This window comes from Antedon mediterranea, chromosome 7 (genome assembly GCF_964355755.1).
Source record: "Antedon mediterranea chromosome 7, ecAntMedi1.1, whole genome shotgun sequence".
Lineage (NCBI taxonomy): Eukaryota > Metazoa > Echinodermata > Crinoidea > Comatulida > Antedonidae > Antedon > Antedon mediterranea.
The window spans coordinates 29,666,417-29,692,821 of record NC_092676.1 but is presented as its reverse complement, the minus strand read 5'-3'; the positions used below and the strand labels follow the sequence as shown (position 1 = coordinate 29,692,821).

Below are 26,405 nucleotides of genomic sequence, written 5' to 3'. Positions count from 1 at the left end.
TTTCCATGCCAAATCAGACTGTTAATTGATGGTTTACTTAATATAATATTAGGCTGATATGATGTAAACATTATTCAGTATATTACAAATTATAAATTGTAATTCAAAATAAAGCACAATATACAAACTATCTGTGTTATTGTGGGCATATTGTTCGCACATGGCTTTCGTGTACCAGATATAGATTATGAGAAACCTTTTTGTTGTAAAATTATGAATAGCATTATAAACAATTTATTTAAATTGTGTATTGTTGAGAGGCTGTTTTAGCGGTGTACATTCACCAACCTCTCCCATAATTGCCTGTTTTGTTTTCTGTTTTTGTTTTGTTTTTGTTATTCTTGTTTATGTTACATATGAATGTCAATAATAATAATAGAAAAATAATGTAAACAAATACAATGTAATGTACTCCAAACTACCAATTGTCGTTAAAAAAAACTCTATCCAAGCCTCTCTTATATTATCTATGTTTTGTATGATTTATGAACTAAAATACAAGAATTAAAATTACATTACTCAATGTCGTTTCGTTTACACATGCGTGGATGATTATGAGCTGGTTTATCCATAATTTACTAGCGCTAATTACATAATAATGGATTTCTATGAAATCTGTTTGCGAATAAAACATGTTAAAATGTGCAAAGTAGTGCAGTATTTGAGATAATTACCAGCAATATTCACATGTACTGTAGCAGCAATTGTAACGCATACTGTAACGAATCCTTTTAATGACAATCGTTTGAAATCTCTACCGGGAACATTATGTTGGATGAAGATATCATTTTTGTAACAGTTTATCGGGGAATATTGATGGAATCGAAGTGGACGCAAGGGACCACTTTAGGCCATCTAATTATTGAGCATATTAGAAAGATAAACAAAAGCATAATTGCTTAGTTAATCAACAGTGCAGCTGTTGATAATTAACAAAGATAGGATGTCATTGGAATCATTGTTAGAGGAGGTCTGGTGCCGGTGTTGGCGAATCATTGCTAGAGGAGATCTGGTGCCGGTGTTGGCAAATCATTGTGGGGGAGGTCTGATGCCGGTGTTGGCGAATCATTGTGGAGGAGGTCTGGTGCCGGTGTTGGCGAATCATTGTGGGGGAGGTCTGGTGCCAATGTTGGCGAATCATTGTGGGGGAGGTCTGGTGCCGGTGTTGGCGAATCATTGTGGGGGAGGTCTGGTGCCGGTGTTGGCGAATCATTGTTAGAGGAGGTTTGGTGCCGGTATTGGCGAATCATTGTTGCTAGAGGAGGTCTGGTGCCGGTCTTGTTCACTGTTTTTTTTTCGAAAATATAGGCCTAGTCTTCTTCAACTTTATATTTACATTGAATCACTGCCTACTACGTATTATTTTATCTGACAGCATTTAAGGATGTTTTCATACGTTTGAATACTCTATATTTTTGTCCACGTAAAGCCCGGAGACGAATGAATTTAAAAATTCTTTTTACTGTAGGCCAATTGTCACTGATTATGTTTCAACTATTTTTACCGCCTGTATATCTTATTAACTTTAATATTAATAATAATATTAACTGGTACTTGATATAGTGCATTATGCTGAAAGACTCAATGCGCTTTACATTGACAGACAAATTTAGAAAATTAAAAAATCAAACGGTGGGTTTTGAGAAGAAATTTGAAGACACACTGGTGGAAGTTGCCTGACGGATGTCAATGGCAACGCATTCCAAAGAGATGATGCAAAGAACAATTTCCATAAAACTTGGTGGAAGGATGAAATAAATGGGGAAGAAGAGACTCTGATCCTGATATCAGAGACCGCTTAGGAACCTAAATAAAAGAATTGTGCTTCTGTATTGCTAAAAAGTGACAATAAACACCGTATATCTTGTATCTTAATGTTGTGTTTGAGGCATATACACAATTTTGTTTACAATTCAGAAACAGAAATGACATCATCGCATGCTATGATAAGTGCAGTTACATACCAATTCTAATTATCACTTTTAGTTTAGTTTTATACTGTTTGTTTTGTATTTGTTTTTGGGTCTTTGTTCTGGGTCCTATTTATAATAACTAGTATACACGAGTATCCCGTGTAAATTATACGGTAGTTGAAGAGTATTTACTTGTATAACTTCCACGAAATGGCAATCATGTCATTTTTCATGGTTCATACACGTCACATATCCCTACTGAATAATTACAGCATTAATGTAGGCCAACTTCGACATAAGGTCGGCCATTGGTGGTATGACGTAATTGATGGGAAAGATAGTTGTTTTAATCTATATTTACTTGATCTAAAATCTCAACTTCTTCAATCGGGTTAACTTGGTTTAGGAAACAAATTAAAAGATGATGAGTTATGGCTTAATAAACACACAAGAGAGGGCGCAATTACACTTTTAAATAACTTCAATATCTTCTGTCTTTTGCTATGCTTCGAAGTAACTCGCTTTGCATACGCTTTTTTAAATTTTATTAAGCATTGTTCCAAGCATTAATTCGTGTAAGTAATGATTTTTAATAAATGTCTTAACTGTTCGGTAAGTATATTTAACTTTTCGATAAAACAGCTCTTGCAAAAATTTGCCTATGTGGCGTTTCATAAGAGAGAAAAGAAAATAACACCTCTAATGGTTTAGTGACACGTCCGCGACACGCGAGAACTCCGACAAATTAAATTATCTCTGCGTGATGAGTTGTCACCAATGTCTTTTAGCGGAATGTTAGCAATTATAAAGAATAATTAGAATTTAGTAAACGCTATGTGAGAGCAGGGACGTGAAGCCCAACACCCATGATAAACCATTATATTGATTATCTTGATAAAACAACTCAGTTGATTAAAAACCTCGAGGTTGAGAAGAACATCTGTTCAGGGGTGTTTAAAGAGGTCCTTTCACCCGTTAAGGATATCGTAGACCTACTATAACTAAAAAAAAAAAACTTTCCATCATGTCACGTCGACAATTCAAATGAGCAAATAACCGTACACGCAATGGCGTCGTACGCGCAACGCAAATCACAAACAAATCTTTGCATGCGTTCATGTCACGTCGTTGTGGGATCGTCAGAAATCAACGTACAGCTTGTTCCCGTCACGTCCAACTTCTTGGTATGGACCAGACGCAATGGCGCGCGTAGGCGTACGTGCAACACAAGAAGTGAGTTGACCAATCCAAGCGAGAGTTCGGATGATCCACGCGTCATTGCTCGGTAGTCAATTATTTGCGTTGCGCTTAATTACGCCGTCATACGGGAAGCAATTGATTCTAAACGTTTGTATTGTTGAAATTAAACTTAATTCATAGTTTCCTTATAAGGTCAATTGTGGCACGTTTTAGATAATCAAATATTGTATTGGCGTGTAGGGCCTGTCAGTGACGTAATGCATACATCGGGACGCACGTATTTGGCTATGATTTTATTATAAAGGCATGAACACACTGACCTTTGGCTTTTCGATCAATTTATTTATGAAAATATCAATAATTAAAAACGTCATTAACGTCAGAGTAAACGTATACTTCAATTACAATGAATTATTGAATATGTAATGGCATTTGATTATTTTATTAATTCAGTTTTAAATTACAGGGTGAATGCGAGAGAGACCTCCAATGCGAATTAACCTACTGTGCTCCTATCTACTCAAATTTCTCCTTTAAACTAAATTAATTTTTAATGGAATGTGACTCTTATTCACCAACAATGCTAAAACTTTATACTAGATAAAGAAAAGAATAATTAAGGATTATATAATCCGAAGAGCTCAAAAATAATAAGTCCTGGTGTAGATGAAATACATTCTAACGTTATTAAACAAATTTCTCCGTTTATTTCTAGAACTTTATGTCACATCTTTAACCTTTCATTTAAATGTGGGAAATTTCCTAATGCGCTAAAAGTTGCCAAAGTTGTGCCTATTTTTAAAAAAGATGACCCCCATAAATTTTCAAATTATAGACCGATTGCTTTAATAATATTTGAAAAGCTAATATATGCTCGTCTAATTTCTTTTTTCACAAAACATAATATTATATAAAACAATCAATATGGCTTTCGAAAATCACATTCCACAGATCTCGCACTTTCCCACTTATTATATGAAAAAATAACTAAATCACTTGCAAACAAGCACCATACTATCGGTATTTTTTTAGATTTGTCAAAAGCATTTGACACCATAAATCATAACATTATTATTTCTAAATTATCGAATTATGGTGTCAGAGGTCTTCCACTACTACTTTTAAAAGACTACTTATCATTTCGCCAACAATATACATCAATAAACTCAACCAATTCTCAACTCTTGCATGTTACCTGTGGGGTACCACAGAGGTCAATCCTTGGCCCACTACTCTTTTCAATTTAGGTTAATGATCTTCCAAATGTTTCAAAATTATTTAATTTTATCTTATTTGCAGATGACACAAATGTTATTATTTCTCACGAAAACAAAAATAATCTTGTATCTATAATTAATAATGAACTTAACAAAGTGTCTCTTTGGTTTAAAGCAAATAAGTTATCACTGAATATTTCAAAAACAAATTATATTTATTTTAATATTAATAAAAAAAAATAACAAACAGCTAACAGAGCAATTATATATCAATGGTAACCAAATAAAGAGAACAGAAAACTTAAAATTTCTTGGAGTCACCATTGACTCGGAACTAAATTGGAAACCTCACATAACATATTTAACTAAAATAATCTCGAGAAACGTTGGAATATTAAGTAAATTGAAGTACATACTTCCTTTAAACATCTTATTTTCCCTGTATAATACTCTTATTTTACCCTATTTATCATACTGCAATGTTGCTTGGGCTACAACTGTAGATAAATTTACTGGATGCTGCCCCTGGACAGGTTCTGATAACACGAAAATAATTCTCTCTTTAAATTACAAAAAAGGCTATCAGAATCTGTTCGGGAGCACCTCCAAAATCTCATACTAAACCACTTTTTTATTCTCTCAATACTTTAAATATATTTGATATAAATAAACTCCAAACAGCTTTATTCATGTTCCGCCTAAATCATAATAAATTACCAACTCAATTTTACTCCTATTTTCAAAATTTTAATCATTCTTTCAACACCAGATCTTCAACTGTAAAAAATCTAATATACGAAAAGCATACCATATTACTTAGAAGAACATCTTTTATTTACAATGGACCGTATATATGGAACAACTTACCGCTCAATCTAAAAGCAATAGCCATCATAAATACATTTAAAACAAAATACAAACAAACACTTATTTCAAACTATTTACCTTAAGACTGTTTTTTTTTTTTTTTTTTGGTGCCTTTTTGTTTAATTTTATTTGTCAATTTGATGAAAGAAAGAAGTTTGTTTTTGTTCTCTCACTTAAATTAAATAATTAGATATATTACTTATCTGGAGGACCAAACTTAAAGCCTTAATTCGTCCTCCTCACACAATTGAATTTATTAATTTATGTTTCTGTTCATATTGTATTGTGTTGTGTGAAACAATAAACTTGACTTGACTTGATATAATAAAATATAGACCTACATGATTTTTAAAATCATATCGTGCCAATATAAAATAAACTAACTTGATTTTCACACAAAACGTGTAAAAACTAAATATGTTAAACATCATTTAATTTCCATTTATAATGTGAACACATTTAATTTTTATATAATAATATAATTACAATCATGTCATTGTTGAATTGTGCCACTTTGGACGCAATGACGTAGACACAATGTAAGTGAGTTGACCAATCACAAGCAACGTTTAGGTCCATCGCGTTATTATTTGCGGTGCGATTACGTCGTATTGAGAGATTTTAGAAACCTTTTTACACACCAGATTTGGCAGTTGGAAGGAAACTGATTGATGGTTTGCGATTTCAATGTTTTCATTTTGTTTATGATCAGCATAGAATATTGAAGTTGATCAACTATCATATTCAATCAATGTCCGGCGTGTGAACAACAAGGTTGTGATGTCAATACACCTAATATTGTGTAAGTTTGTGGGCGGTCGAGTTGTTACTCGTGAAATATCGCAGCAGCCGACAATATAATAACTACACTATTTTAGAATGTTATTTTCCACGTCACACTGAAGCTTGGTTCCCACTAGAACGTAACGCAAAGACGTAAACGCAACGCAATCGTTTTAACCAATGACAAGCGAAGTTATAGACAGTTATCAATCAAAAGCGAATAAGCCATCGCTTGTGATTGGTCAATTCACTTGTGTTGCGTTACGTCCTTGTGTTGCGTCGCTAGTGGTTCCCACTAGTGGTAACCATGCTTAAAGGGCGCAACGAAATGACGACGTAAGCGCAACGTAATTATATTACAAGCGATTATCCGATCTTTCGTTCGTCAAATCGCCTGCGTTACACTTATGTCCTTGCATTGCGTTTTAGTGTGAAACGAGCTTAAAGACTAGACAGATACTTAATACAGTTTCCTTTTTCTCGACGCAACAACGTAGCCTACTACGTGCGCTCTACGCAATCAATCACAAGCGACGATTCAATCGCTGGAGTGTCAAATTACATTCGTCGAGCGTAGGTATTTTTGTTGCGACGTCCTATAGACTATAATGCACTCAACGTCCATCAATGCCATCACAAGATATAGGCCTAATGTATATTTATTTTTTAGAAAGAATTAACGAGCCGACGCCACTTTATGGATATGTTGTTTTTTTTTAATAATTTAGTTAGTTATCAAGTGTATCAAATTGCATTATGCTTTCTGTTAACGATCTAGTGCAGTACAGTGTAAGGAATTACATTTAGGCCCTAAATTTTGAAATGTTCTCAAAATATTAATGCATCGCGGTTTCGGATATCATATTTACACAACAATCTCATTATTACTTGCTAGGTTAATATAGTAATATAAAAAAAATATTTAAAATATACAGTACAGTAGTTAAAAATACCAAATATTGACATTTTAACTCATTTATTTAATTTATCTAGTTATAAATACCTTTATTAGCACCATAACATTAATAACGATGATATTTTATTTATGTTAAACTGTAAATAATATAAATGCTATAAAAATATATCCTGTTGTGATGCAAAACAAATTAAATTCAAAATACAGATATTAATCAGTATATAAAGTAATATTGTTCTGCAGTGGTTGTATATTTCATATTAAATGAATACCAAATTATAAAACAGAAAGTAAGTCAATGTGTCATTTTTATATTGTGCGTGTATTTGTTCTACAGTTAGTTATTTGACCTATATTCAAAAGATCAACATTTTTATGGCAAGTGTAATGTTCCTTATGGGTCCCCGTATAAAGTCATATGGTGTGTGTACTGTTCCTTATGGGTCCCTGTAGATAGCATTGATATGATTCAAGTACAACACTATAAGTGGCCCTAAGTTTATTGGTGAGCTCCCTCTAGTCTTGACATCTGCTTTTCTTGAAATCTATGCAAACTAGTACGTCTAGATGTCTTTATTCAAGTCGTAAGAATCCGACCTAGAAAAATAATAAATGATTTTTAAAATACTTTTCACTGTGTGTAAGTAACTAATATGTTTTCTTCACAAAATCAGTGTTAGCTTCGGCACATCCTCCCCACATTTGATGTCTATGTTTGTATATTAAAATTCCTTGAAAATATCTTTGTTGTATAATTCTAGACTAGGCCTAGTGGAGCTCAATTGTTATGGCGAGAATCGAAAACAAACTGGTTATTGGAAGGATAATAATTCTTACTTTAAAGTTGTTTTGTTTTTGCAATGACGTTGGCATAGTAGATGTGTTGGTGGCTAATAAAAGTAGAAGCTCAAAACATATTTTCTTTGGTAGAATTATGCTATGTACTGCCATGTCTTTGTTCCATTCATCTGCAAGACTAAACATATTAACAATATTTGGACTGTCAGTGTTATAACAATGCACTAAGAAATTTGCTATTTTTTTCTCAGCACTCACTAAAAAAGATCTGGTTGGTGTGACCTGAATTTGAGTTGAACCCAGAATTCTAACAACAAACCTAACAAGCCATTGAAGAAACAAATTTGGATTAATAATAGGAAAACAGATTGCTGCCACTGTAAGCATACAGAACTTTCTATTTACACTATCAAACTAGTTTGACAAAAAACAGTGTGATGTACCCAAATATGGTAGTGATATGACATCATCATGTCCATATATAGGCATATCACATTTTTTTTTCACATAAAGTTTGGTATAGACAGAGCTTAAGAAATTGCTTACTTCACAATTTCCTCTCCCAGACACTGTTCGTACAAAATCTTTACAATTTGACAACATTGCACATTTGATGTTTCTTCAACATTATTCATGTTTTTACCACTAAACTTTGCTAATGTCTCATTTGCCTTCTGCTGTGACCTGAGTAACTTCATTTCAGAATTTATTAACCATATCTACAAAAGAAAAAAAAATCAGTTTTAACGTTGCCCACCAAAATACAATAAAAGGCATTCAATTTTTCTCCCACGGTCATCAAGTATCGATCTAGGTCATCAAATAAGTATCTACTAAGTTCAGTTAGGAGACTGGCACTTGTAACTTACCAATGCATGTATTTTGCTATCTTCTTCACTCTGGACAATAAATCGAAAAGCCATGTATGTTTTTGATACACTTAATAGGTAATTCGATAGAAAGACTTCCAACCTGCAAAACAATGTGAATAGTAACTGTGATATTGTTAATAGTAATACATTAATATTAAAAATGCTAGGAAATATGGTTTTTAACTTGCCTTGGAATTTGTTTATGTTCTCGTAATAAATTATCTACGCCATTTTTCCTGATTTCCACTGAGTATTGAAATATTTCTACACTTGACATTGTTTTCCAATCGTTTGTGTCATTTTCTGGAACAGAATTAAAATTAAATGTGCTATTAACAAATTATATTCAGTTAAATCATACTGTATAATTGTTTCTAATGTATGTAATTAGTCTAGATATGAACTAGTTTACCTTGACAAGATACTTTACCAATAAGAGAAACACATCTCCAGCATGTCAACCATTTAAACATTGATGCATTCTAAGAAAATATGAGAAATAATGATTTGCTAAACTGCATCATGTTAATTCATTGTGTGCATGTACAAAAGCTCTGTCTACACTATCAAACTAGTTTGTCAAAAAAAGTGTGTGTGCCTAAATATGGTAGTGATATGCCATCATCATATTATATGGGCACATCACATTTTTTTGTTACATAAAGTTTGATAGTGTAAACAAGGCCTCAGTTCCTTTCCACATCACCTTAGCCTCCCTAGTTTTTACAGCTGAGTGGACTGGGGGTTGTTCTTATTGGGATGTGTCTTCTGATAGTCAAGGGTCCTAACCACTCTGCTATTCAACTCCTTACCTTCATCACCTTAGCCTCCCTAGTTTTTACAGCTGAGTGGACTGGGGGTTGTTCTTATTGGAATGTCATCTGATAGTCAAGGGTCCTAACAACTCTGCTATCCAAGTGGACTGGGGGTTGTTCTTATTGGGATGTGTCTTCTGATAGTCAAGGGTCAAGGGTCCTAACCACTCTGCTATCCAACTCCTTACCTTATTTGAATTGTTTCTAACAGAAACAGGACTACCAGATGACCTGATAACTCCCTCGTTGATGACCTGAGGCGATACTATTATACTGGTGCTGTTCATGAAGCAGTCCTTAGTGGATGGTACCAGAGATTTACGAGCAATTTGTGCGACATCCTCGCTAGCATGACACTGCCAGTCTTCCACCATCTCTTGCCAGTTGTCTGATGGCAGTTGACATACCCTGTCAAATTTACTAGAAAACACAAGTTTTAAAAAAGGTTAGTACACATAGTTTTATATGTTACATCTTGGTGCACATGAAAAATACTGGATATCCTCTGGTATAATCCCACCCCCTAGAACACAAAAGTTGGGGGGTTGGACTATACCCAGGGAAAGCCTGGTTCAGGCAAATAAACATTATTGGTAAGCATTTCTTGTAAAAACTCATCTGAACTGGCTAGAGAGAGGCCTACATCCAGATCAAAAGTCAATACTGGGACTATACTAAGGGATATGTTTGTAGGGGTGGGATTAGATATACAGTATTAATTACCATTGAGATTTTAGTATTGGTGATTGACACGTTGCACAAACTAAGTTGCATTCTAAGTCTGTTAAAGCGTCTTCAAATGACCGTTGAGCACTGTGTTCTTCATCTTGTGCCTTGGCATGATCTTTTATCTGAAATGATGATATGCAGTTATAATTTTGAAAAATCTCAAATATTAGCAAAAAATCCAATACAAACACAAAACTCTTGTTTCTACTAGATAGTAAAAAATAAAAATTACCGTAACAGAATTTTAAAATGAAATGTTTCCCTGCTTACCCTGAAAATCATATGTGCTCCCTCGTCTTTAACCCATGATAGATTATGACAGGAGTCTGGAATAAGTTGAATATTATTAGGTAGATTGAATGTCCAGTTGTTGTTACCATTTTCAACTTTAATTTCCTCATCCGATATTTTCAAATCAAACTCAGACTCTTGTTTTGTCTTCAAGCTACAAAAAAGAATATATAGGTATAATCTATACTTTTTTGCTTATAATATAATATATACTTAAGTATATACCCACAGCATTATTTGCCTTTGGATTTATATATATATATATATATATACTAAGTAGAAATATCAGGTGCGAAACGACCAAGGTTTAAAACGACATATGAATGAAGCAAATCGGTAGCTACAGGCATAGCCATGATTTAGTCTAGTAGGGCCCAACACTTAAAATACTTTGTAGACATGGGTTTTAACGCAAACTACTATTTTTTATTGTCAATACCTACCAAACAACTAACTGAAGTGACTGAATATGCCCTCGAATTTCACCGTAAACATTCATAATTATTTTCAAACCACATTTCGCGCACTAAAAAAAAGCAGGTATATTTTGGTACATAATTGCAGGTATATAAAATATACCAAATTGGCTAGTTGAGAATTCTCAACTATTACCGCAGTACGCCTGTACGACGAAGCCTACCGGTATAATGGGATAGGCTGATTTCCTTGTTAACTTAAGGGGTCATTTAATTACTGAATTATGATTGGTAGTAAAGGAAATTTACTGGAATCCTATTGGATGGTAAGGTGGTAGTAGGACCATGTCCATCCCATTGCAGTAATAAAGTTGAGCCACCTGCGACCATTACAATGTCCTACCATGCTAATGTAGGAGTGGGAAAATGTTATGCTTACTACTGTTTCTTTTAATAATTTAGTACAATTAATAAGAATAAAGAATACACTTAACAATATACAACAAATAACATTAATGTACGATCCCGTTTAACACTGTTCTCAACTATAGCCATTTTGGTGTTCTTGAGCACAGTGATAAAGAATAGGATAAACTTAACAATATACAACAACAATGTACGATCCCGTTTAACACTGTTCTCAACTATAGTCATTTTGGTATACAGTACTAGAGCACAGTGATAAAGAATAGGATAAACTTAACAATATACAAAAAATAACATTAATGTATGATCCCGTTTAACACTGTTCTCAACAATAGTCATTTTGGTATACTTGAGCACAGTGATAAAGAATAGGATAAACTTACGAATATACAACAAATAACATCAATGTACGATCCTGTTTAACACTGTTCTCAACTATAGTCATTTTGGTATACTTGAGCACAGTGATAAAGAATAGGATAAACTTAACAATATACAACAAATAACATTAATGTATGATCCCGTTTAACACTGTTCTCGACTATCATTTTGGTATACTTGAGCACAGTGATAAAGAATAGGATAAACTTAACAATATACAACAAATAACATTAATGTATGATCCCGTTTAACACTGTTCTCAACTTTAGTCATTTTGGTATACTTGAGCACAGTGATAAAGAATAGGATAAACTTAACAATATACAACAAATAACATTAATGTATGATCCCGTTTAACACTATTCTCAACTATAGTCATTTTGGTATACTTGAGCACAGTGATAAAGAATAGGATAAACTTAACAATATACAACAAATAACATTAATGTATGATCCCGTTTAACACTGTTCTCGACTATAGTCATTTTGGTATACTTGAGCACATTGATAAAGAATAGGATAAACTTAACAATATACAACAAATAACATTAATGTACGATCCCGTTTAACACTGTTCTCGACTATAGTCATTTTGGTATACTTGAGCACAGTGATAAAGAATAGGATAAACTTAACAATATACAACAAATAAAATTAATGTACGATCCCGTTTAACACTGTTCTCTACTATAGTCATTTTGGTATACTTGAGCACAGTGATAAAGAATAGGATAAACTTAACAATATACAATAAATAACATTAATGTATGATCCCGTTTAACACTGTTCTCGACTATAGTCATTTTGGTATACTTGAGCACAGTGATAAAGAATAGGATAAACTTAACAATATACAACAAAAATGTACGATCCAGTTTAACACTGTTCTCAACTATAGTCATTTTGGTATACTTGAGCACAGTGATAAAGAATAGGATAAACTTAACAATATACAACAAATAACAATAATGTATGATCCCGTTTAACACTGTTCTCAACTATAGTCATTTTGGTATACTTGAGCACAGTGATAAAGAATAGGATAAACTTAACAATATACAACAAATAACATTAATGTACGATCCCGTTTAACACTGTTCTCAACTTTAGTCATTTTGGTATACTTGAGCACAGTGATAAAGAATAGGATAAACTTAACAATATACAACAAATAACATTAATGTATGATCCCGTTTAAAACTGTTCTCAACTATAGGCATTTTGGTATACTTGAGCACAGTGATAATAGGATAAACTTAACAATATACAACAAATAACATTAATGTACGATCCCGTTTAACACTGTTCTCAACTTTAGTCATTTTGGTATACTTGAGCACAGTGATAAAGAATAGGATAAACTTAACAATATACAACAAATAGCATTAATGTATGATCCCGTTTAACACTGTTCTCGACTATAGTCATTTTGGTATACTTGAGCACAGTGATAAAGAATAGGATAAACTTAACAATATACAACAAATAACATTAATGTATGATCCCGTTTAACACTGTTCTCGACTATAGTCATTTTGGTATACTTGAGCACAGTGATAAAGAATAGGATAAACTTAACAATATACAACAAAAATGTACGATCCAGTTTAACACTGTTCTCAACTATAGTCATTTTGGTATACTTGAGCACAGTGATAAAGAATAGGATAAACTTAACAATATACAACAAATAACATTAATGTACGATCCCGTTTAACACTGTTCTCAACTATAGTCATTTTGGTATACTTGAGCACAGTGATAAAGAATAGGATAAACTTAACAATATACAACAAAAATGTACGATCCAGTTTAACACTGTTCTCAACTATAGTCATTTTGGTATACTTGAGCACAATATACAACAAATAACATTAATGTACACGATCCTGTTTAACACTGTTCTCAACTATAGTCATTTTGGTATACAGTACTAGAGCACAGTGATAAAGAATAGGATAAACTTAACAATATACAACAAATAACATTAATGTATGATCCCGTTTAACACTGTTCTCAACAATAGTCATTTTGGTATACTTGAGCACAGTGATAAAGAATAGGATAAACTTACGAATATACAACAAATAACATCAATGTACGATCCTGTTTAACACTGTTCTCAACTATAGTCATTTTGGTATACTTGAGCACAGTGATAAAGAATAGGATAAACTTAACAATATACAACAAATAACATTAATGTATGATCCCGTTTAACACTGTTCTCGACTATCATTTTGGTATACTTGAGCACAGTGATAAAGAATAGGATAAACTTAACAATATACAACAAATAACATTAATGTATGATCCCGTTTAACACTGTTCTCAACTTTAGTCATTTTGGTATACTTGAGCACAGTGATAAAGAATAGGATAAACTTAACAATATACAACAAATAACATTAATGTATGATCCCGTTTAACACTGTTCTCAACTATAGTCATTTTGGTATACTTGAGCACAGTGATAAAGAATAGGATAAACTTAACAATATACAACAAATAACATTAATGTATGATCCCGTTTAACACTGTTCTCGACTATAGTCATTTTGGTATACTTGAGCACATTGATAAAGAATAGGATAAACTTAACAATATACAACAAATAACATTAATGTACGATCCCGTTTAACACTGTTCTCGACTATAGTCATTTTGGTATACTTGAGCACAGTGATAAAGAATAGGATAAACTTAACAATATACAACAAATAAAATTAATGTACGATCCCGTTTAACACTGTTCTCTACTATAGTCATTTTGGTATACTTGAGCACAGTGATAAAGAATAGGATAAACTTAACAATATACAATAAATAACATTAATGTATGATCCCGTTTAACACTGTTCTCGACTATAGTCATTTTGGTATACTTGAGCACAGTGATAAAGAATAGGATAAACTTAACAATATACAACAAAAATGTACGATCCAGTTTAACACTGTTCTCAACTATAGTCATTTTGGTATACTTGAGCACAGTGATAAAGAATAGGATAAACTTAACAATATACAACAAATAACAATAATGTATGATCCCGTTTAACACTGTTCTCAACTATAGTCATTTTGGTATACTTGAGCACAGTGATAAAGAATAGGATAAACTTAACAATATACAACAAATAACATTAATGTACGATCCCGTTTAACACTGTTCTCAACTTTAGTCATTTTGGTATACTTGAGCACAGTGATAAAGAATAGGATAAACTTAACAATATACAACAAATAACATTAATGTATGATCCCGTTTAAAACTGTTCTCAACTATAGGCATTTTGGTATACTTGAGCACAGTGATAATAGGATAAACTTAACAATATACAACAAATAACATTAATGTACGATCCCGTTTAACACTGTTCTCAACTTTAGTCATTTTGGTATACTTGAGCACAGTGATAAAGAATAGGATAAACTTAACAATATACAACAAATAGCATTAATGTATGATCCCGTTTAACACTGTTCTCGACTATAGTCATTTTGGTATACTTGAGCACAGTGATAAAGAATAGGATAAACTTAACAATATACAACAAATAACATTAATGTATGATCCCGTAACACTGTTCTCGACTATAGTCATTTTGGTATACTTGAGCACAGTGATAAAGAATAGGATAAACTTAACAATATACAACAAAAATGTACGATCCAGTTTAACACTGTTCTCAACTATAGTCATTTTGGTATACTTGAGCACAGTGATAAAGAATAGGATAAACTTAACAATATACAACAAATAACATTAATGTACGATCCCGTTTAACACTGTTCTCAACTATAGTCATTTTGGTATACTTGAGCACAGTGATAAAGAATAGGATAAACTTAACAATATACAACAAAAATGTACGATCCAGTTTAACACTGTTCTCAACTATAGTCATTTTGGTATACTTGAGCACAATATACAACAAATAACATTAATGTACACGATCCTGTTTAACACTGTTCTCAACTATAGTCATTTTGGTATACAGTACTAGAGCACAGTGATAAAGAATAGGATAAACTTAACAATATACAACAAATAACATTAATGTATGATCCCGTTTAACACTGTTCTCAACAATAGTCATTTTGGTATACTTGAGCACAGTGATAAAGAATAGGATAAACTTACGAATATACAACAAATAACATCAATGTACGATCCTGTTTAACACTGTTCTCAACTATAGTCATTTTGGTATACTTGAGCACAGTGATAAAGAATAGGATAAACTTAACAATATACAACAAATAACATTAATGTATGATCCCGTTTAACACTGTTCTCGACTATCATTTTGGTATACTTGAGCACAGTGATAAAGAATAGGATAAACTTAACAATATACAACAAATAACATTAATGTATGATCCCGTTTAACACTGTTCTCAACTTTAGTCATTTTGGTATACTTGAGCACAGTGATAAAGAATAGGATAAACTTAACAATATACAACAAATAACATTAATGTATGATCCCGTTTAACACTGTTCTCAACTATAGTCATTTTGGTATACTTGAGCACAGTGATAAAGAATAGGATAAACTTAACAATATACAACAAATAACATTAATGTATGATCCCGTTTAACACTGTTCTCGACTATAGTCATTTTGGTATACTTGAGCACATTGATAAAGAATAGGATAAACTTAACAATATACAACAAATAACATTAATGTACGATCCCGTTTAACACTGTTCTCGACTATAGTCATTTTGGTATACTTGAGCACAGTGATAAAGAATAGGATAAACTTAACCATATACAACAAATAACATCAATGTACGATCCCGTTTAACACTGTTCTCAACTATAGTCATTTTGGTATACTTGAGCACAGTGATAAAGAATAGGATAAACTTAACAATATAGGCCTACAACAAATAGCATTAATGTATGATCCCGTTTAACACTGTTCTCTACTATAGTCATTTTGGTATACTTGAGCACAGTGATAAAGAATAGGATAAACTTAACAATATACAATAAATAACATTAATGTATGATCCCGTTTAACACTGTTCTCGACTATAGTCATTTTGGTATACTTGAGCACAGTGATAAAGAATAGGATAAACTTAACAATATACAATAAATAACATTAATGTACGATCCAGTTTAACACTGTTCTCAACTATAGTCATTTTGGTATACTTGAGCACAGTGATAAAGAATAGGATAAACTTAACAATATACAACAAATAACAATAATGTATGATCCCGTTTAAAACTGTTCTCAACTATAGTCATTTTGGTATACTTGAGCACAGTGATAAAAAATAGGATAAACTTAACAATATACAACAAATAACATTAATGTATGATCCCGTTTAACACTGTTCTCAACTTTAGTCATTTTGGTATACTTGAGCACAGTGATAAAGAATAGGATAAACTTAACAATATACAACAAATAACATTAATGTACGATCCCGTTTAACACTGTTCTCAACTTTAGTCATTTTGGTATACTTGAGCACAGTGATAAAGAATAGGATAAACTTAACAATATACAACAAATAGCATTAATGTATGATCCCGTTTAACACTGTTCTCGACTATAGTCATTTTGGTATACTTGAGCACAGTGATAAAGAATAGGATAAACTTAACAATATACAACAAATAACATTAATGTATGATCCCGTTTAACACTGTTCTCGACTATAGTCATTTTGGTATACTTGAGCACAGTGATAAAGAATAGGATAAACTTAACAATATACAACAAAAATGTACGATCCAGTTTAACACTGTTCTCAACTATAGTCATTTTGGTATACTTGAGCACAGTGATAAAGAATAGGATAAACTTAACAATATACAACAAATAACATTAATGTACGATCCCGTTTAACACTGTTCTCAACTATAGTCATTTTGGTATACTTGAGCACAGTGATAAAGAATAGGATAAACTTAACAATATACAACAAAAATGTACGATCCAGTTTAACACTGTTCTCAACTATAGACATTTTGGTATACTTGAGCACAGTGATAAAGAATAGGATAAACTTAACAATATACGTACAACAAAAAACATTAATGTACGATCCCGTTTACCACTGTTCTCAACTATAGTCATTTTGGTATACTTGAGCACAATATACAACAAATAACATTAATGTACACGATCCTGTTTAACACTGTTCTCAACTATAGTCATTTTCATATACTTGAGCACAGTGATAATATGAAAAACTTAATAACACTATAATATTTGTAGATGAATGACGCGGACACGTACATATATGTTCATAAGTAATTGATATAAATTGACTTTTAAAAGTGGAATTAACACAAATGATTGTAGATAAATATGACGTGAATTGCACGTACATTATGTTGATGAGTAGTATATTTATATAAATCGACTTTGAAAAGTGAAATAACACTATTAGTTGTACACTATTGATCATATATGAATATGACGTGAATTGCACGTACCTATGTTGATGAGTAGGCCTATATTAATATAATTGACTTCGAAAAGTGAAATAACACTGATTTGTAAATGAATATGACGTGGACACGTACATATATTGATTAGTATATTGATATAAATCGACTTTTAAAAGTCAAATTAACACTAATATTTGTAGATGAATATGACTTGGACACGATTTACATATGTTGATGAGTATATTGATATAAATCGACTTTTAAAAGTGAAATAACACTAATATTTGTAGATGAACATGACGTGGACACGTACGGTACATAATGTTGATGAGTATATTGATATAAATCGACTTTTAAAAGTGAAATAACACTATTGATTGTAGATGAATATGACGTGGACAAGTACATTTATTGATGAGTATATTGATAAATCGACTTTTAAAAGTGAAATAACACTAATATTTATAGATGAATATGACGTGGACACGTACATATGTTGATGAGTATATTGATATAAATCGACTTTTAAAAGTGGAAATAACACTATTGATTGTAGACGTGAATTGCACGTACATATGTTGATGAGTGTATTGATATAAATCGACTAAACGTTAAATAACACTGTCTTGTACAAGTACCCTCACTTGCACTGATGAAGGGCTAGTGTTGCCCGAAAACTCTGCTAACTTTTCTAACTTTATCGTTTTGATTTAGCTTTTCGCTTCTTTTTTTGTATCTCCATTGAGACCACAGCATTGTTATTATTTCAGTATTTTGCCTTTGGATTTACTAATATTAAAAGTGAAATAACACTAATGACTGTAAATGATATGACATTTATGTTGATGTATATATTTTTGTATATATAATATGCACACGTACATATGTTGATAGGTATTGATATAAATAGATTTTTAAAAGTACGGTAATAGACACTTTATTTGTAGATGAATACGACATGGACAAGTTGCAATAAATTCTATCGTTATATCGTATGTTGATGAGTATTGATATAAATCGACTTTTTTAAAGTGGAATAACACTAAAATGTATAGATGGATATGGCCTCAACAAGTATTGTATTAAGCGCTACTGTATATTGATAGACTTCATACCTGTAATGTCAATGAAATCTGGAAACAAGAATTGTGTTTGATCCTCCTAATAGTATTCTAATAATCTTGGCTTGTAAAGGAGGCATGACAAATCTAAACGCATAGCCAGGGGAGGAGTTGGAGTTTCGAACAAACTCCCCTGTGCCCGTCCTACGGTTTTTGTGAACTTTTTAGTAGCGTGCAAACGCGACTCTACAGCTCACTATGTCGGTCGGTCGGTAAACACCAACTCAAATTTGAGCACGCGACTGCAGCCATGTATAGGAGGCCTATGGCCTGTTTATACTAGAAATCAGCAGTTAAAGTATATGTAAATAATATGTGTTAATATAGAATTAGTTTTTTTTATTTAATAAATAGTATTAAAGTTGATCTTATTCTTTATCTGTGATTAATTATACTCAAATGACTATAGTTTAAAACAGTATTAAACGGCATCGTACATTAATGTTATTTGCTGTTTATTCGAAGTTTATCCTATTCTTTATCACTGTGCTCAAGTATACCAAAATGACTATAGTCGAGAACAGTGTTAAACTGGATCGTACATTAATGTTATTTGTTGTATATTATTAAGTTTATATATTGTTAAGTTTATCCTATTCTTTATCACTGTGCTCAAGTATACCAAAATGACTATAGTTGAGAACAGTGTTAAACGGGATCGTACATTAATGTTATTTGTTGTATATTGTTAAGTTTATCCTATTCTTTATCACTGTGCTCAAGTATACCAAAATGACTATAGTTGAGAACAGTGTTAAACGGGATCGTACATTAATGTTTTTTGTTGTATATTGTTAAGTTTATCCTATTCTTTATCACTGTGCTCAAGTATACCAAAATGACTATAGTTGAGAACAGTGTTAAACTGGATCGTACATTTTTGTTGTATATTGTTAAGTTTATCCTATTCTTTATCACTGTGCTCAAGTATACCAAAATGACTATAGTCGAGAACAGTGTCAAACGGGATCATACATTAATGTTATTTGTTGTATATTGTTAAGTTTATCCTATTCTTTATCACTGTGCTCAAGTATACCAAAATGACTATAGTCGAGAACAGTGTTAAACGGGATCATACATTAATGCTATTTGTTGTATATTGTTAAGTTTATCCTATTCTTTATCACTGTGCTCAAGTATACCAAAATGACTATAGTCGAGAACAGTGTTAAACGGGATCGTACATTAATGTTATTTGTTGTATATTGTTAAGTTTATCCTATTCTTTATCACTGTGCTCAAGTATACCAAAATGACTATAGTTGAGAACAGTGTTAAACGGGATCGTACATTAATGTTTTTTGTTGTATATTGTTAAGTTTATCCTATTCTTTATCACTGTGCTCAAGTATACCAAAATGACTATAGTTGAGAACAGTGTTAAACTGGATCGTACATTTTTGTTGTATATTGTTAAGTTTATCCTATTCTTTATCACTGTGCTCAAGTATACCAAAATGACTATAGTCGAGAACAGTGTTAAACGGGATCATACATTAATGTTATTTGTTGTATATTGTTAAGTTTATCCTATTCTTTATCACTGTGCTCAAGTATACCAAAATGACTATAGTCGAGAACAGTGTTAAACGGGATCATACATTAATGCTATTTGTTGTATATTGTTAAGTTTATCCTATTCTTTATCACTGTGCTCAAGTATAACAAAATGACTATAGTCGAGAACAGTGTTAAACGGGATCGTACATTAATGTTATTTGTTGTATATTGTTAAGTTTATCCTATTCTTTATCACTGTGCTCAAGTATACCAAAATGACTATAGTCGAGAACAGTGTTAAACGGGATCATACATTAATGTTATTTGTTGTATATTATTAAGTTTATCCTATTCTTTATCACTGTTCTCAAGTATACCAAAATGACTATAGTTGAGAACAGTGTTAAACTGGATCGTACATTAATGTTATTTGTTGTATATTATTAAGTTTATCCTATTCTTTATCACTGTGCTCAAGTATACCAAAATGACTATAGTCGAGAACAGTGTTAAACGGGATCGTACATTAATGCTATTTGTTGTATATTATTAAGTTTATCCTATTCTTTATCACTGTTCTTAAGTATACCAAAATGACTATAGTTGAGAACAGTGTTAAACTGGATCGTACATTAATGTTATTTGTTGTATATTATTAAGTTTATCCTATTCTTTATCACTGTGCTCAAGTATACCAAAATGACTATAGTTGAGAACAGTGTTAAACGGGATCATAGGCCTACATTAATGTTATTTGTTGTATATTATTAAGTTTATCCTATTCTTTATCACTGTACTCAAGTATACCAAAATGACTATAGTTGAGAACAGTGTTAAACGGGATCGTACATTAATGCTATTTGTTGTATATTATTAAGTTTATCCTATTCTTTATCACTGTGCTCAAGTATACCAAAATGACTATAGTTGAGAACAGTTTTAAACGGGATCGTACATTAATGTTATTTGTTGTATATTGTTAAGTTTATCCTATTCTTTATCACTGTTCTCAAGTATACCAAAATGACTATAGTTGAGAACAGTGTTAAACGGGATCGTACATTAATGTTATTTGTTGTATATTGTTAAGTTTATCCTATTCTTTATCACTGTGCTCAAGTATACCAAAATGACTATAGTTGAGAACAGTGTTAAACGGGATCGTACATTAATGCTATTTGTTGTATATTGTTAAGTTTATCCTATTCTTTATCACTGTGCTCAAGTATACTAAAATGACTATAGTTGAGAACAGTGGTAAACTGGATCGTACATTAATTCTATCCTTTGCTTTACTGTACTTTGATTTGATAAGCAAGTTTGGTTGCCCCGCCCCCATATGCTGCCTACTAAATTAGGATTCCCTAGCTTTTCTATAAAAATTGAAGTACCCACAATGCACGTTATACGGAAGTCATAGTCTTGTAAATTACAGACACAATAGTTTTTATCGTATTGTTTTCATTTAAATATCACTAAGATTGTCTTAAACTACAAACAACTAAAATTAGTGAAGGTATGCTAGTGTTTCTAAATGTTTACTACTGGTAGTATTAATACAATTTGGATTATATCATTTTCCAGAAAGGTAGTAAAAAACATAAAATAGTTGAGAATTCTCAACTAGCCAGGATGGTATAGGAAATATAGCTCATAATTGGTAACCAACAATGGTTATTATATTTATAATAATATTGTAAATTTGAAGTCTATTGAGGGCGTATAAGTCAACCATGTTTGATCTACCAATTTGGTATATTTCTTTATACCAAATTAAAGTACCCCCTCAATGTTAAGTAGGCATACTGTGTGTATGTAATAAAGATCTTGGAAATATTTGTGATTTAATTGATTACAATACTGTATATAGATACCGTATACAGTACTGTATATTAAGATACATTGACATTTATTACAGTAATAACAGAGAACACAAAACATTGTTTAACATTTTATTAGGAATTTTATTTTGATAAGCCTCTGCTAAAATAAATCTACACACGTGCTGTAAACCATAGAGATATTATATCTCTATGTGTAAACTAACCAGAGGTAGTACTGTAGACACACAGACACAAGCTGACCAACAAAGTTTAGAAGTGCAAGATCTTAATTCTAAGTTTATCTGTTTCATTATTTTAACTTCATATAAATCCTCTTTGTGTTAAATGTTCTTGTATTTGTAAAAATTGTGTTTTCTGTCAACTTTTGTTGATTTTTTTGTATCTTAACTGTATCCTTTCTAAATTTAAATGTTTGAATGAAATAATTATGTAAATTTTACCTTTTTGAGTATATTTTATGTGTATACTATATAATCCACCTGCCATTGGTGGTTTGCACTATTGGTGGTTGTGTAAATAAAGTATTAAAACAAATTGTTTACATTAAATTAAAGATTACAATGCATGATTACACCACTGAATGAAATACTAAAATAATTGACTTTCCTAATTCTCACACTGTAAATAGCACATTGCATTGTAAAACATTAAAATACTATATCTGAGATTGTATAGGTACTTTACAGTATAAAAAAAATAATACTGTACATTATTCAAAATGATCAAGTATAATCCTATGGGCTAATTGACACAAGACTCCATTGTTAATACAATTAGAGTTCAATCCAATATTTCACCATAATTGCCATATTAGTCTGACAGGTTAAGTTTTCAATCAAAATAGTCTTCAATATCAACCCCTGGATTCAACAGGTCCTCTCCATACCTCGTCAAATCCGTCTTGTTCAATATCAAGTTCTCAAAGGTTTCCTCAAGATCTGTGTCACCTATAAGAATAGCTCCGTACATTTTGCCATCTTTAAGTATAACTTTTATATATTCGACACCAAGCGTGACTCGAACCAGAGCCTCGTAGTCCTTCTTATCAAGCCCCTGTCCGTTAAACTTACCCAACAGCACAACTTTAAAACCAAAAAATGTTGTCATATGTGCAAATAACTCAAAACAAAAGTCCTGGTGAATTACCTGCCCAGAAGTATCCGCTATCATACACTTAGCTGCATACGCTCCCATTTGCCGGGCCTGAGACCATAACCGCATCTGAAACCATTGCTCAGCCGGTTGCCATGATGCTGAGCAAACATCACCGGCGGCATAAACATGTTCTAAGTTCGTTCTCATGTGATCATCAACACTTATACCGCCATCGGGTGCGATAGTTAGTGGCATTGGCCCTTTTGTGAATGGGGCGACATTTGGGTTGACGCCAGTAGCGCTAACTATAAGATCACAACCATATAATTTGCCATTTGTTAATAAGATGTAGACAGGCCATGATTGGCTCATTGTGTCACATGCTAGAATGTTTGCAGCTTGACCTAGCTGTGCGTATTCTTCTGCCGTTAGTATTCGCTGAACCTGACAAAAAAAAACAACAAATATCATTTTTAAAAATTAGTCTATTTCAAATCCATTTTAAATCTATTTTTATATCGTCCTTATCTTACCTTTTTTGATGAATAAAGTATGTCTATGTCCACGTATATTAAAACCAACCAAAGTAATTGGTATAACAGTGTATGCATGGTAACAGTGTATGCATGGTAACAGTGTATGCATGGTAACAGTGTATGCATGGTAACAATAAATGGAAATAATTTTCCACTGATAAATGTAACTGACCTCGCATTCATATTCTACATACACAGGGTGATGACCACTTCCTCCTCCCTGCATTGACACGCCATTGCTCCAATCAGGACCCAAAGCTCCCCCAGATGATGAACCTTTGGTTGAATCTATATTATCAGCGTCCGATACTAAAAGGGGAAAAAAGACAATTTAAACAAAATATGAATTCAAAAAGTCTGCAAAATTGACAAAAGTCATAGTGATTAAAATCAACATAACAAACTACAAACCTGCATATATCATTCTTTTACTTGGACCTGCTACAGATTCTTTTTCACTTTTTAAATGTGGAAGAAAAAATTCTGCAGCGCCAGCATCAACAAACGTGTGACTGATGCTTTTATCGCGGATCGCCCATATCACAGTACTGCCTTGAATCTCGTAAACAAGTTCAGTTGCAATTCCACCGTTGCCAATCACAGCAACGCGATTAGCAGCAGCCAACTTCTTTTGAAAGGACTTCACGGTTTCTGTGTCTCTAATTCCTAAAACATTGGGATTGTCTTTACATATGATGTCAGGTTGTCCACCGGAACATATACAAAGTTTAGAGTAAGGAATGCTTTCACCGTCATCTATTGTAATAACCTGTTTTGCAGCATCAATCCCGCTAACCATCGCATGAACGATTGATAATCCTCTTACAGAAGACTGTAGGTTACTCGCATGCTTCTCTTCTACTGAAAAATGTTCAATAACTTTCGAAATCTAAAAAAAAAGACAATCATACTAATATATTTCAGTTTTTATAGAATCACAAAAAAAAACATTTTTTTAAACAAATTTATTCAGGACCGTGGCCAGCGTGAGGCATGACATTTTCAGTTTTCACCACACACTCGAAAATCCATCAGCACAGCTCATCATATTTTATATTTATATTTAAAGCATCTTTGCCTCGTCTGTTTTTAACCTTTTACTACGGCCTTGCTATTGTTTCTCCACTGTGTCTCTTCTATCTTTCACACTATATTCCTCCAATCAAATCAATTGCTTTATCATCCATATTTAGGGTCTCCTATTCTATAATCTACAATCATCATACTGTACCTGTCTAAAGTTGGTAACAGCCTTGACAAGGGGAGATGCGGTGACCAGCGTTATTGGAATATCGGGCGACAGTAAGGACAAATGCTCAACACAAGTTACCCCAGCAATACCACCACCAATTACAACGTAACCTGGCTTACTACTAGTGCTAGGCCTAGTAGTAGATGTAGTAGTAGGTGGTGTAGAAGTTGGTCTTGAAACTGGCGTTGCAGCCATTGTTCTTTCACAGATCTATTATTGTGTAACAGAGAATTGAAAGGATCATAATAATATTTATAAATATATAAAATAAAAATAGTTACATACATTAATTATTAACCTTATTATTAGTAGGCTACTTCGATGAGATTCACTAGACTATCGAAAATGTGTGGCCTATTTGGCGTTTCATAGATTCTATTTTGGTAATGTAAACAACAACATACGACGTTCACGCTCTAAAGTAGGTCTAGGCGGCACATGTAAGCCGCGCCTACTCTCTACAAACAAGCCTACTACTAACTATAAAGCTAGGCCTAGTTAGGCAGGCCTAATAATAATGCTGCTAGGGCTTACCTACAATAAACAGAAATTGTACACAATATTCAAATATGACAATATAAAATAAATTTCATTTGGTTGAATCAATTACAATGACAACTTAAGGTATTTTAGGCCAATTGAACTCACCTCATTCGAAGACTGCATGCCTAGCTTACTTTTTTTTGGATCTTTTTCAGAAAGTTTAGTTTTAATTTTATGGAGCGCCATTTGTGCCTTTATAACCGTTGTGTTTACCTTTTTATGATTAAAAGCCTATTTTACACTAGAGAGGACGCATAACTCTAGAAGATGGCGCGCCATTTGTGCCTTTATAACCGTTGTGTTTACCTTTTTATTATTCAAAGCCTATTTACACTAGAACGCATAAAAATCGACGATAAATAGATATAGGCTTATATGCATTTTTCCTACTTAAAAACAATCTCAACACTGTTTCACTTTAGAATTATAAGACTATCTATCTATGCTTCTTTTGATGAATATA

The 26,405-nt window shown here is 32.3% G+C and overlaps 3 protein-coding genes across 3 annotated transcripts in view; 1 reads left to right on the top strand and 2 right to left on the bottom strand.

Moving 5' to 3' along the window:
• Positions 1-6,996: 6,996 nt before the first annotated feature.
• LOC140054063 (E3 ubiquitin-protein ligase E3D-like) lies at positions 6,997-10,922 on the bottom strand. Its single transcript, XM_072098892.1, has 10 exons — positions 10,845-10,922; positions 10,381-10,555; positions 10,105-10,232; positions 9,570-9,801; positions 8,979-9,048; positions 8,755-8,869; positions 8,564-8,666; positions 8,241-8,413; positions 7,734-7,872; positions 6,997-7,493 (listed from the first exon to the last, which is right to left on the bottom strand). Exons 1-10 carry the CDS (start codon positions 10,898-10,900, stop codon positions 7,470-7,472), a joined length of 1,215 nt encoding a protein of 404 aa, XP_071954993.1. The 5' UTR covers positions 10,901-10,922; the 3' UTR covers positions 6,997-7,469.
• LOC140054062 (origin recognition complex subunit 3-like) overlaps positions 9,717-26,405 on the top strand; it is a 28,703-nt gene continuing 12,014 nt past the window's right edge. The window contains exon 1 of the mRNA XM_072098891.1: positions 9,717-9,826. The gene's annotated coding sequence lies outside the window, so the exon portion shown is untranslated. The remainder of the gene's footprint in view (positions 9,827-26,405) is intronic.
• On the bottom strand, positions 22,901-26,078 carry LOC140054211 (pyridine nucleotide-disulfide oxidoreductase domain-containing protein 1-like). The gene is made up of 5 exons (XM_072099121.1): positions 26,048-26,078; positions 25,379-25,609; positions 24,559-25,036; positions 24,320-24,456; positions 22,901-24,055 (listed from the first exon to the last, which is right to left on the bottom strand). The coding sequence occupies exons 1-5, from the start codon at positions 26,063-26,065 to the stop codon at positions 23,348-23,350; spliced, it is 1,572 nt and encodes a 523-aa protein (XP_071955222.1). The 5' UTR covers positions 26,066-26,078; the 3' UTR covers positions 22,901-23,347.

Excerpts from the sequence above, each read along its gene's own strand:
- LOC140054063 (XM_072098892.1), bottom strand. The coding sequence starts at position 10,900 with ATGAATGTTTACGGTGAAATTCGAGGGCATATTCAGTCACTTCAGTTA. Across the intron at positions 9,049-9,569 it reads TTAGAAACAATTCAAATAAG|AATGCATCAATGTTTAAATG; the intron begins GTAAGGAGTTGG and ends ATATTTTCTTAG. Across the intron at positions 8,667-8,754 it reads GAACATAAACAAATTCCAAG|GTTGGAAGTCTTTCTATCGA; the intron begins GCAAGTTAAAAA and ends ATTGTTTTGCAG.
- LOC140054211 (XM_072099121.1), bottom strand. Across the intron at positions 25,037-25,378 it reads CTGTTACCAACTTTAGACAG|ATTTCGAAAGTTATTGAACA; the intron begins GTACAGTATGAT and ends CTTTTTTTTTAG. Across the intron at positions 24,056-24,319 it reads ATGTAGAATATGAATGCGAG|GTTCAGCGAATACTAACGGC; the intron begins GTCAGTTACATT and ends TTTTTTTGTCAG.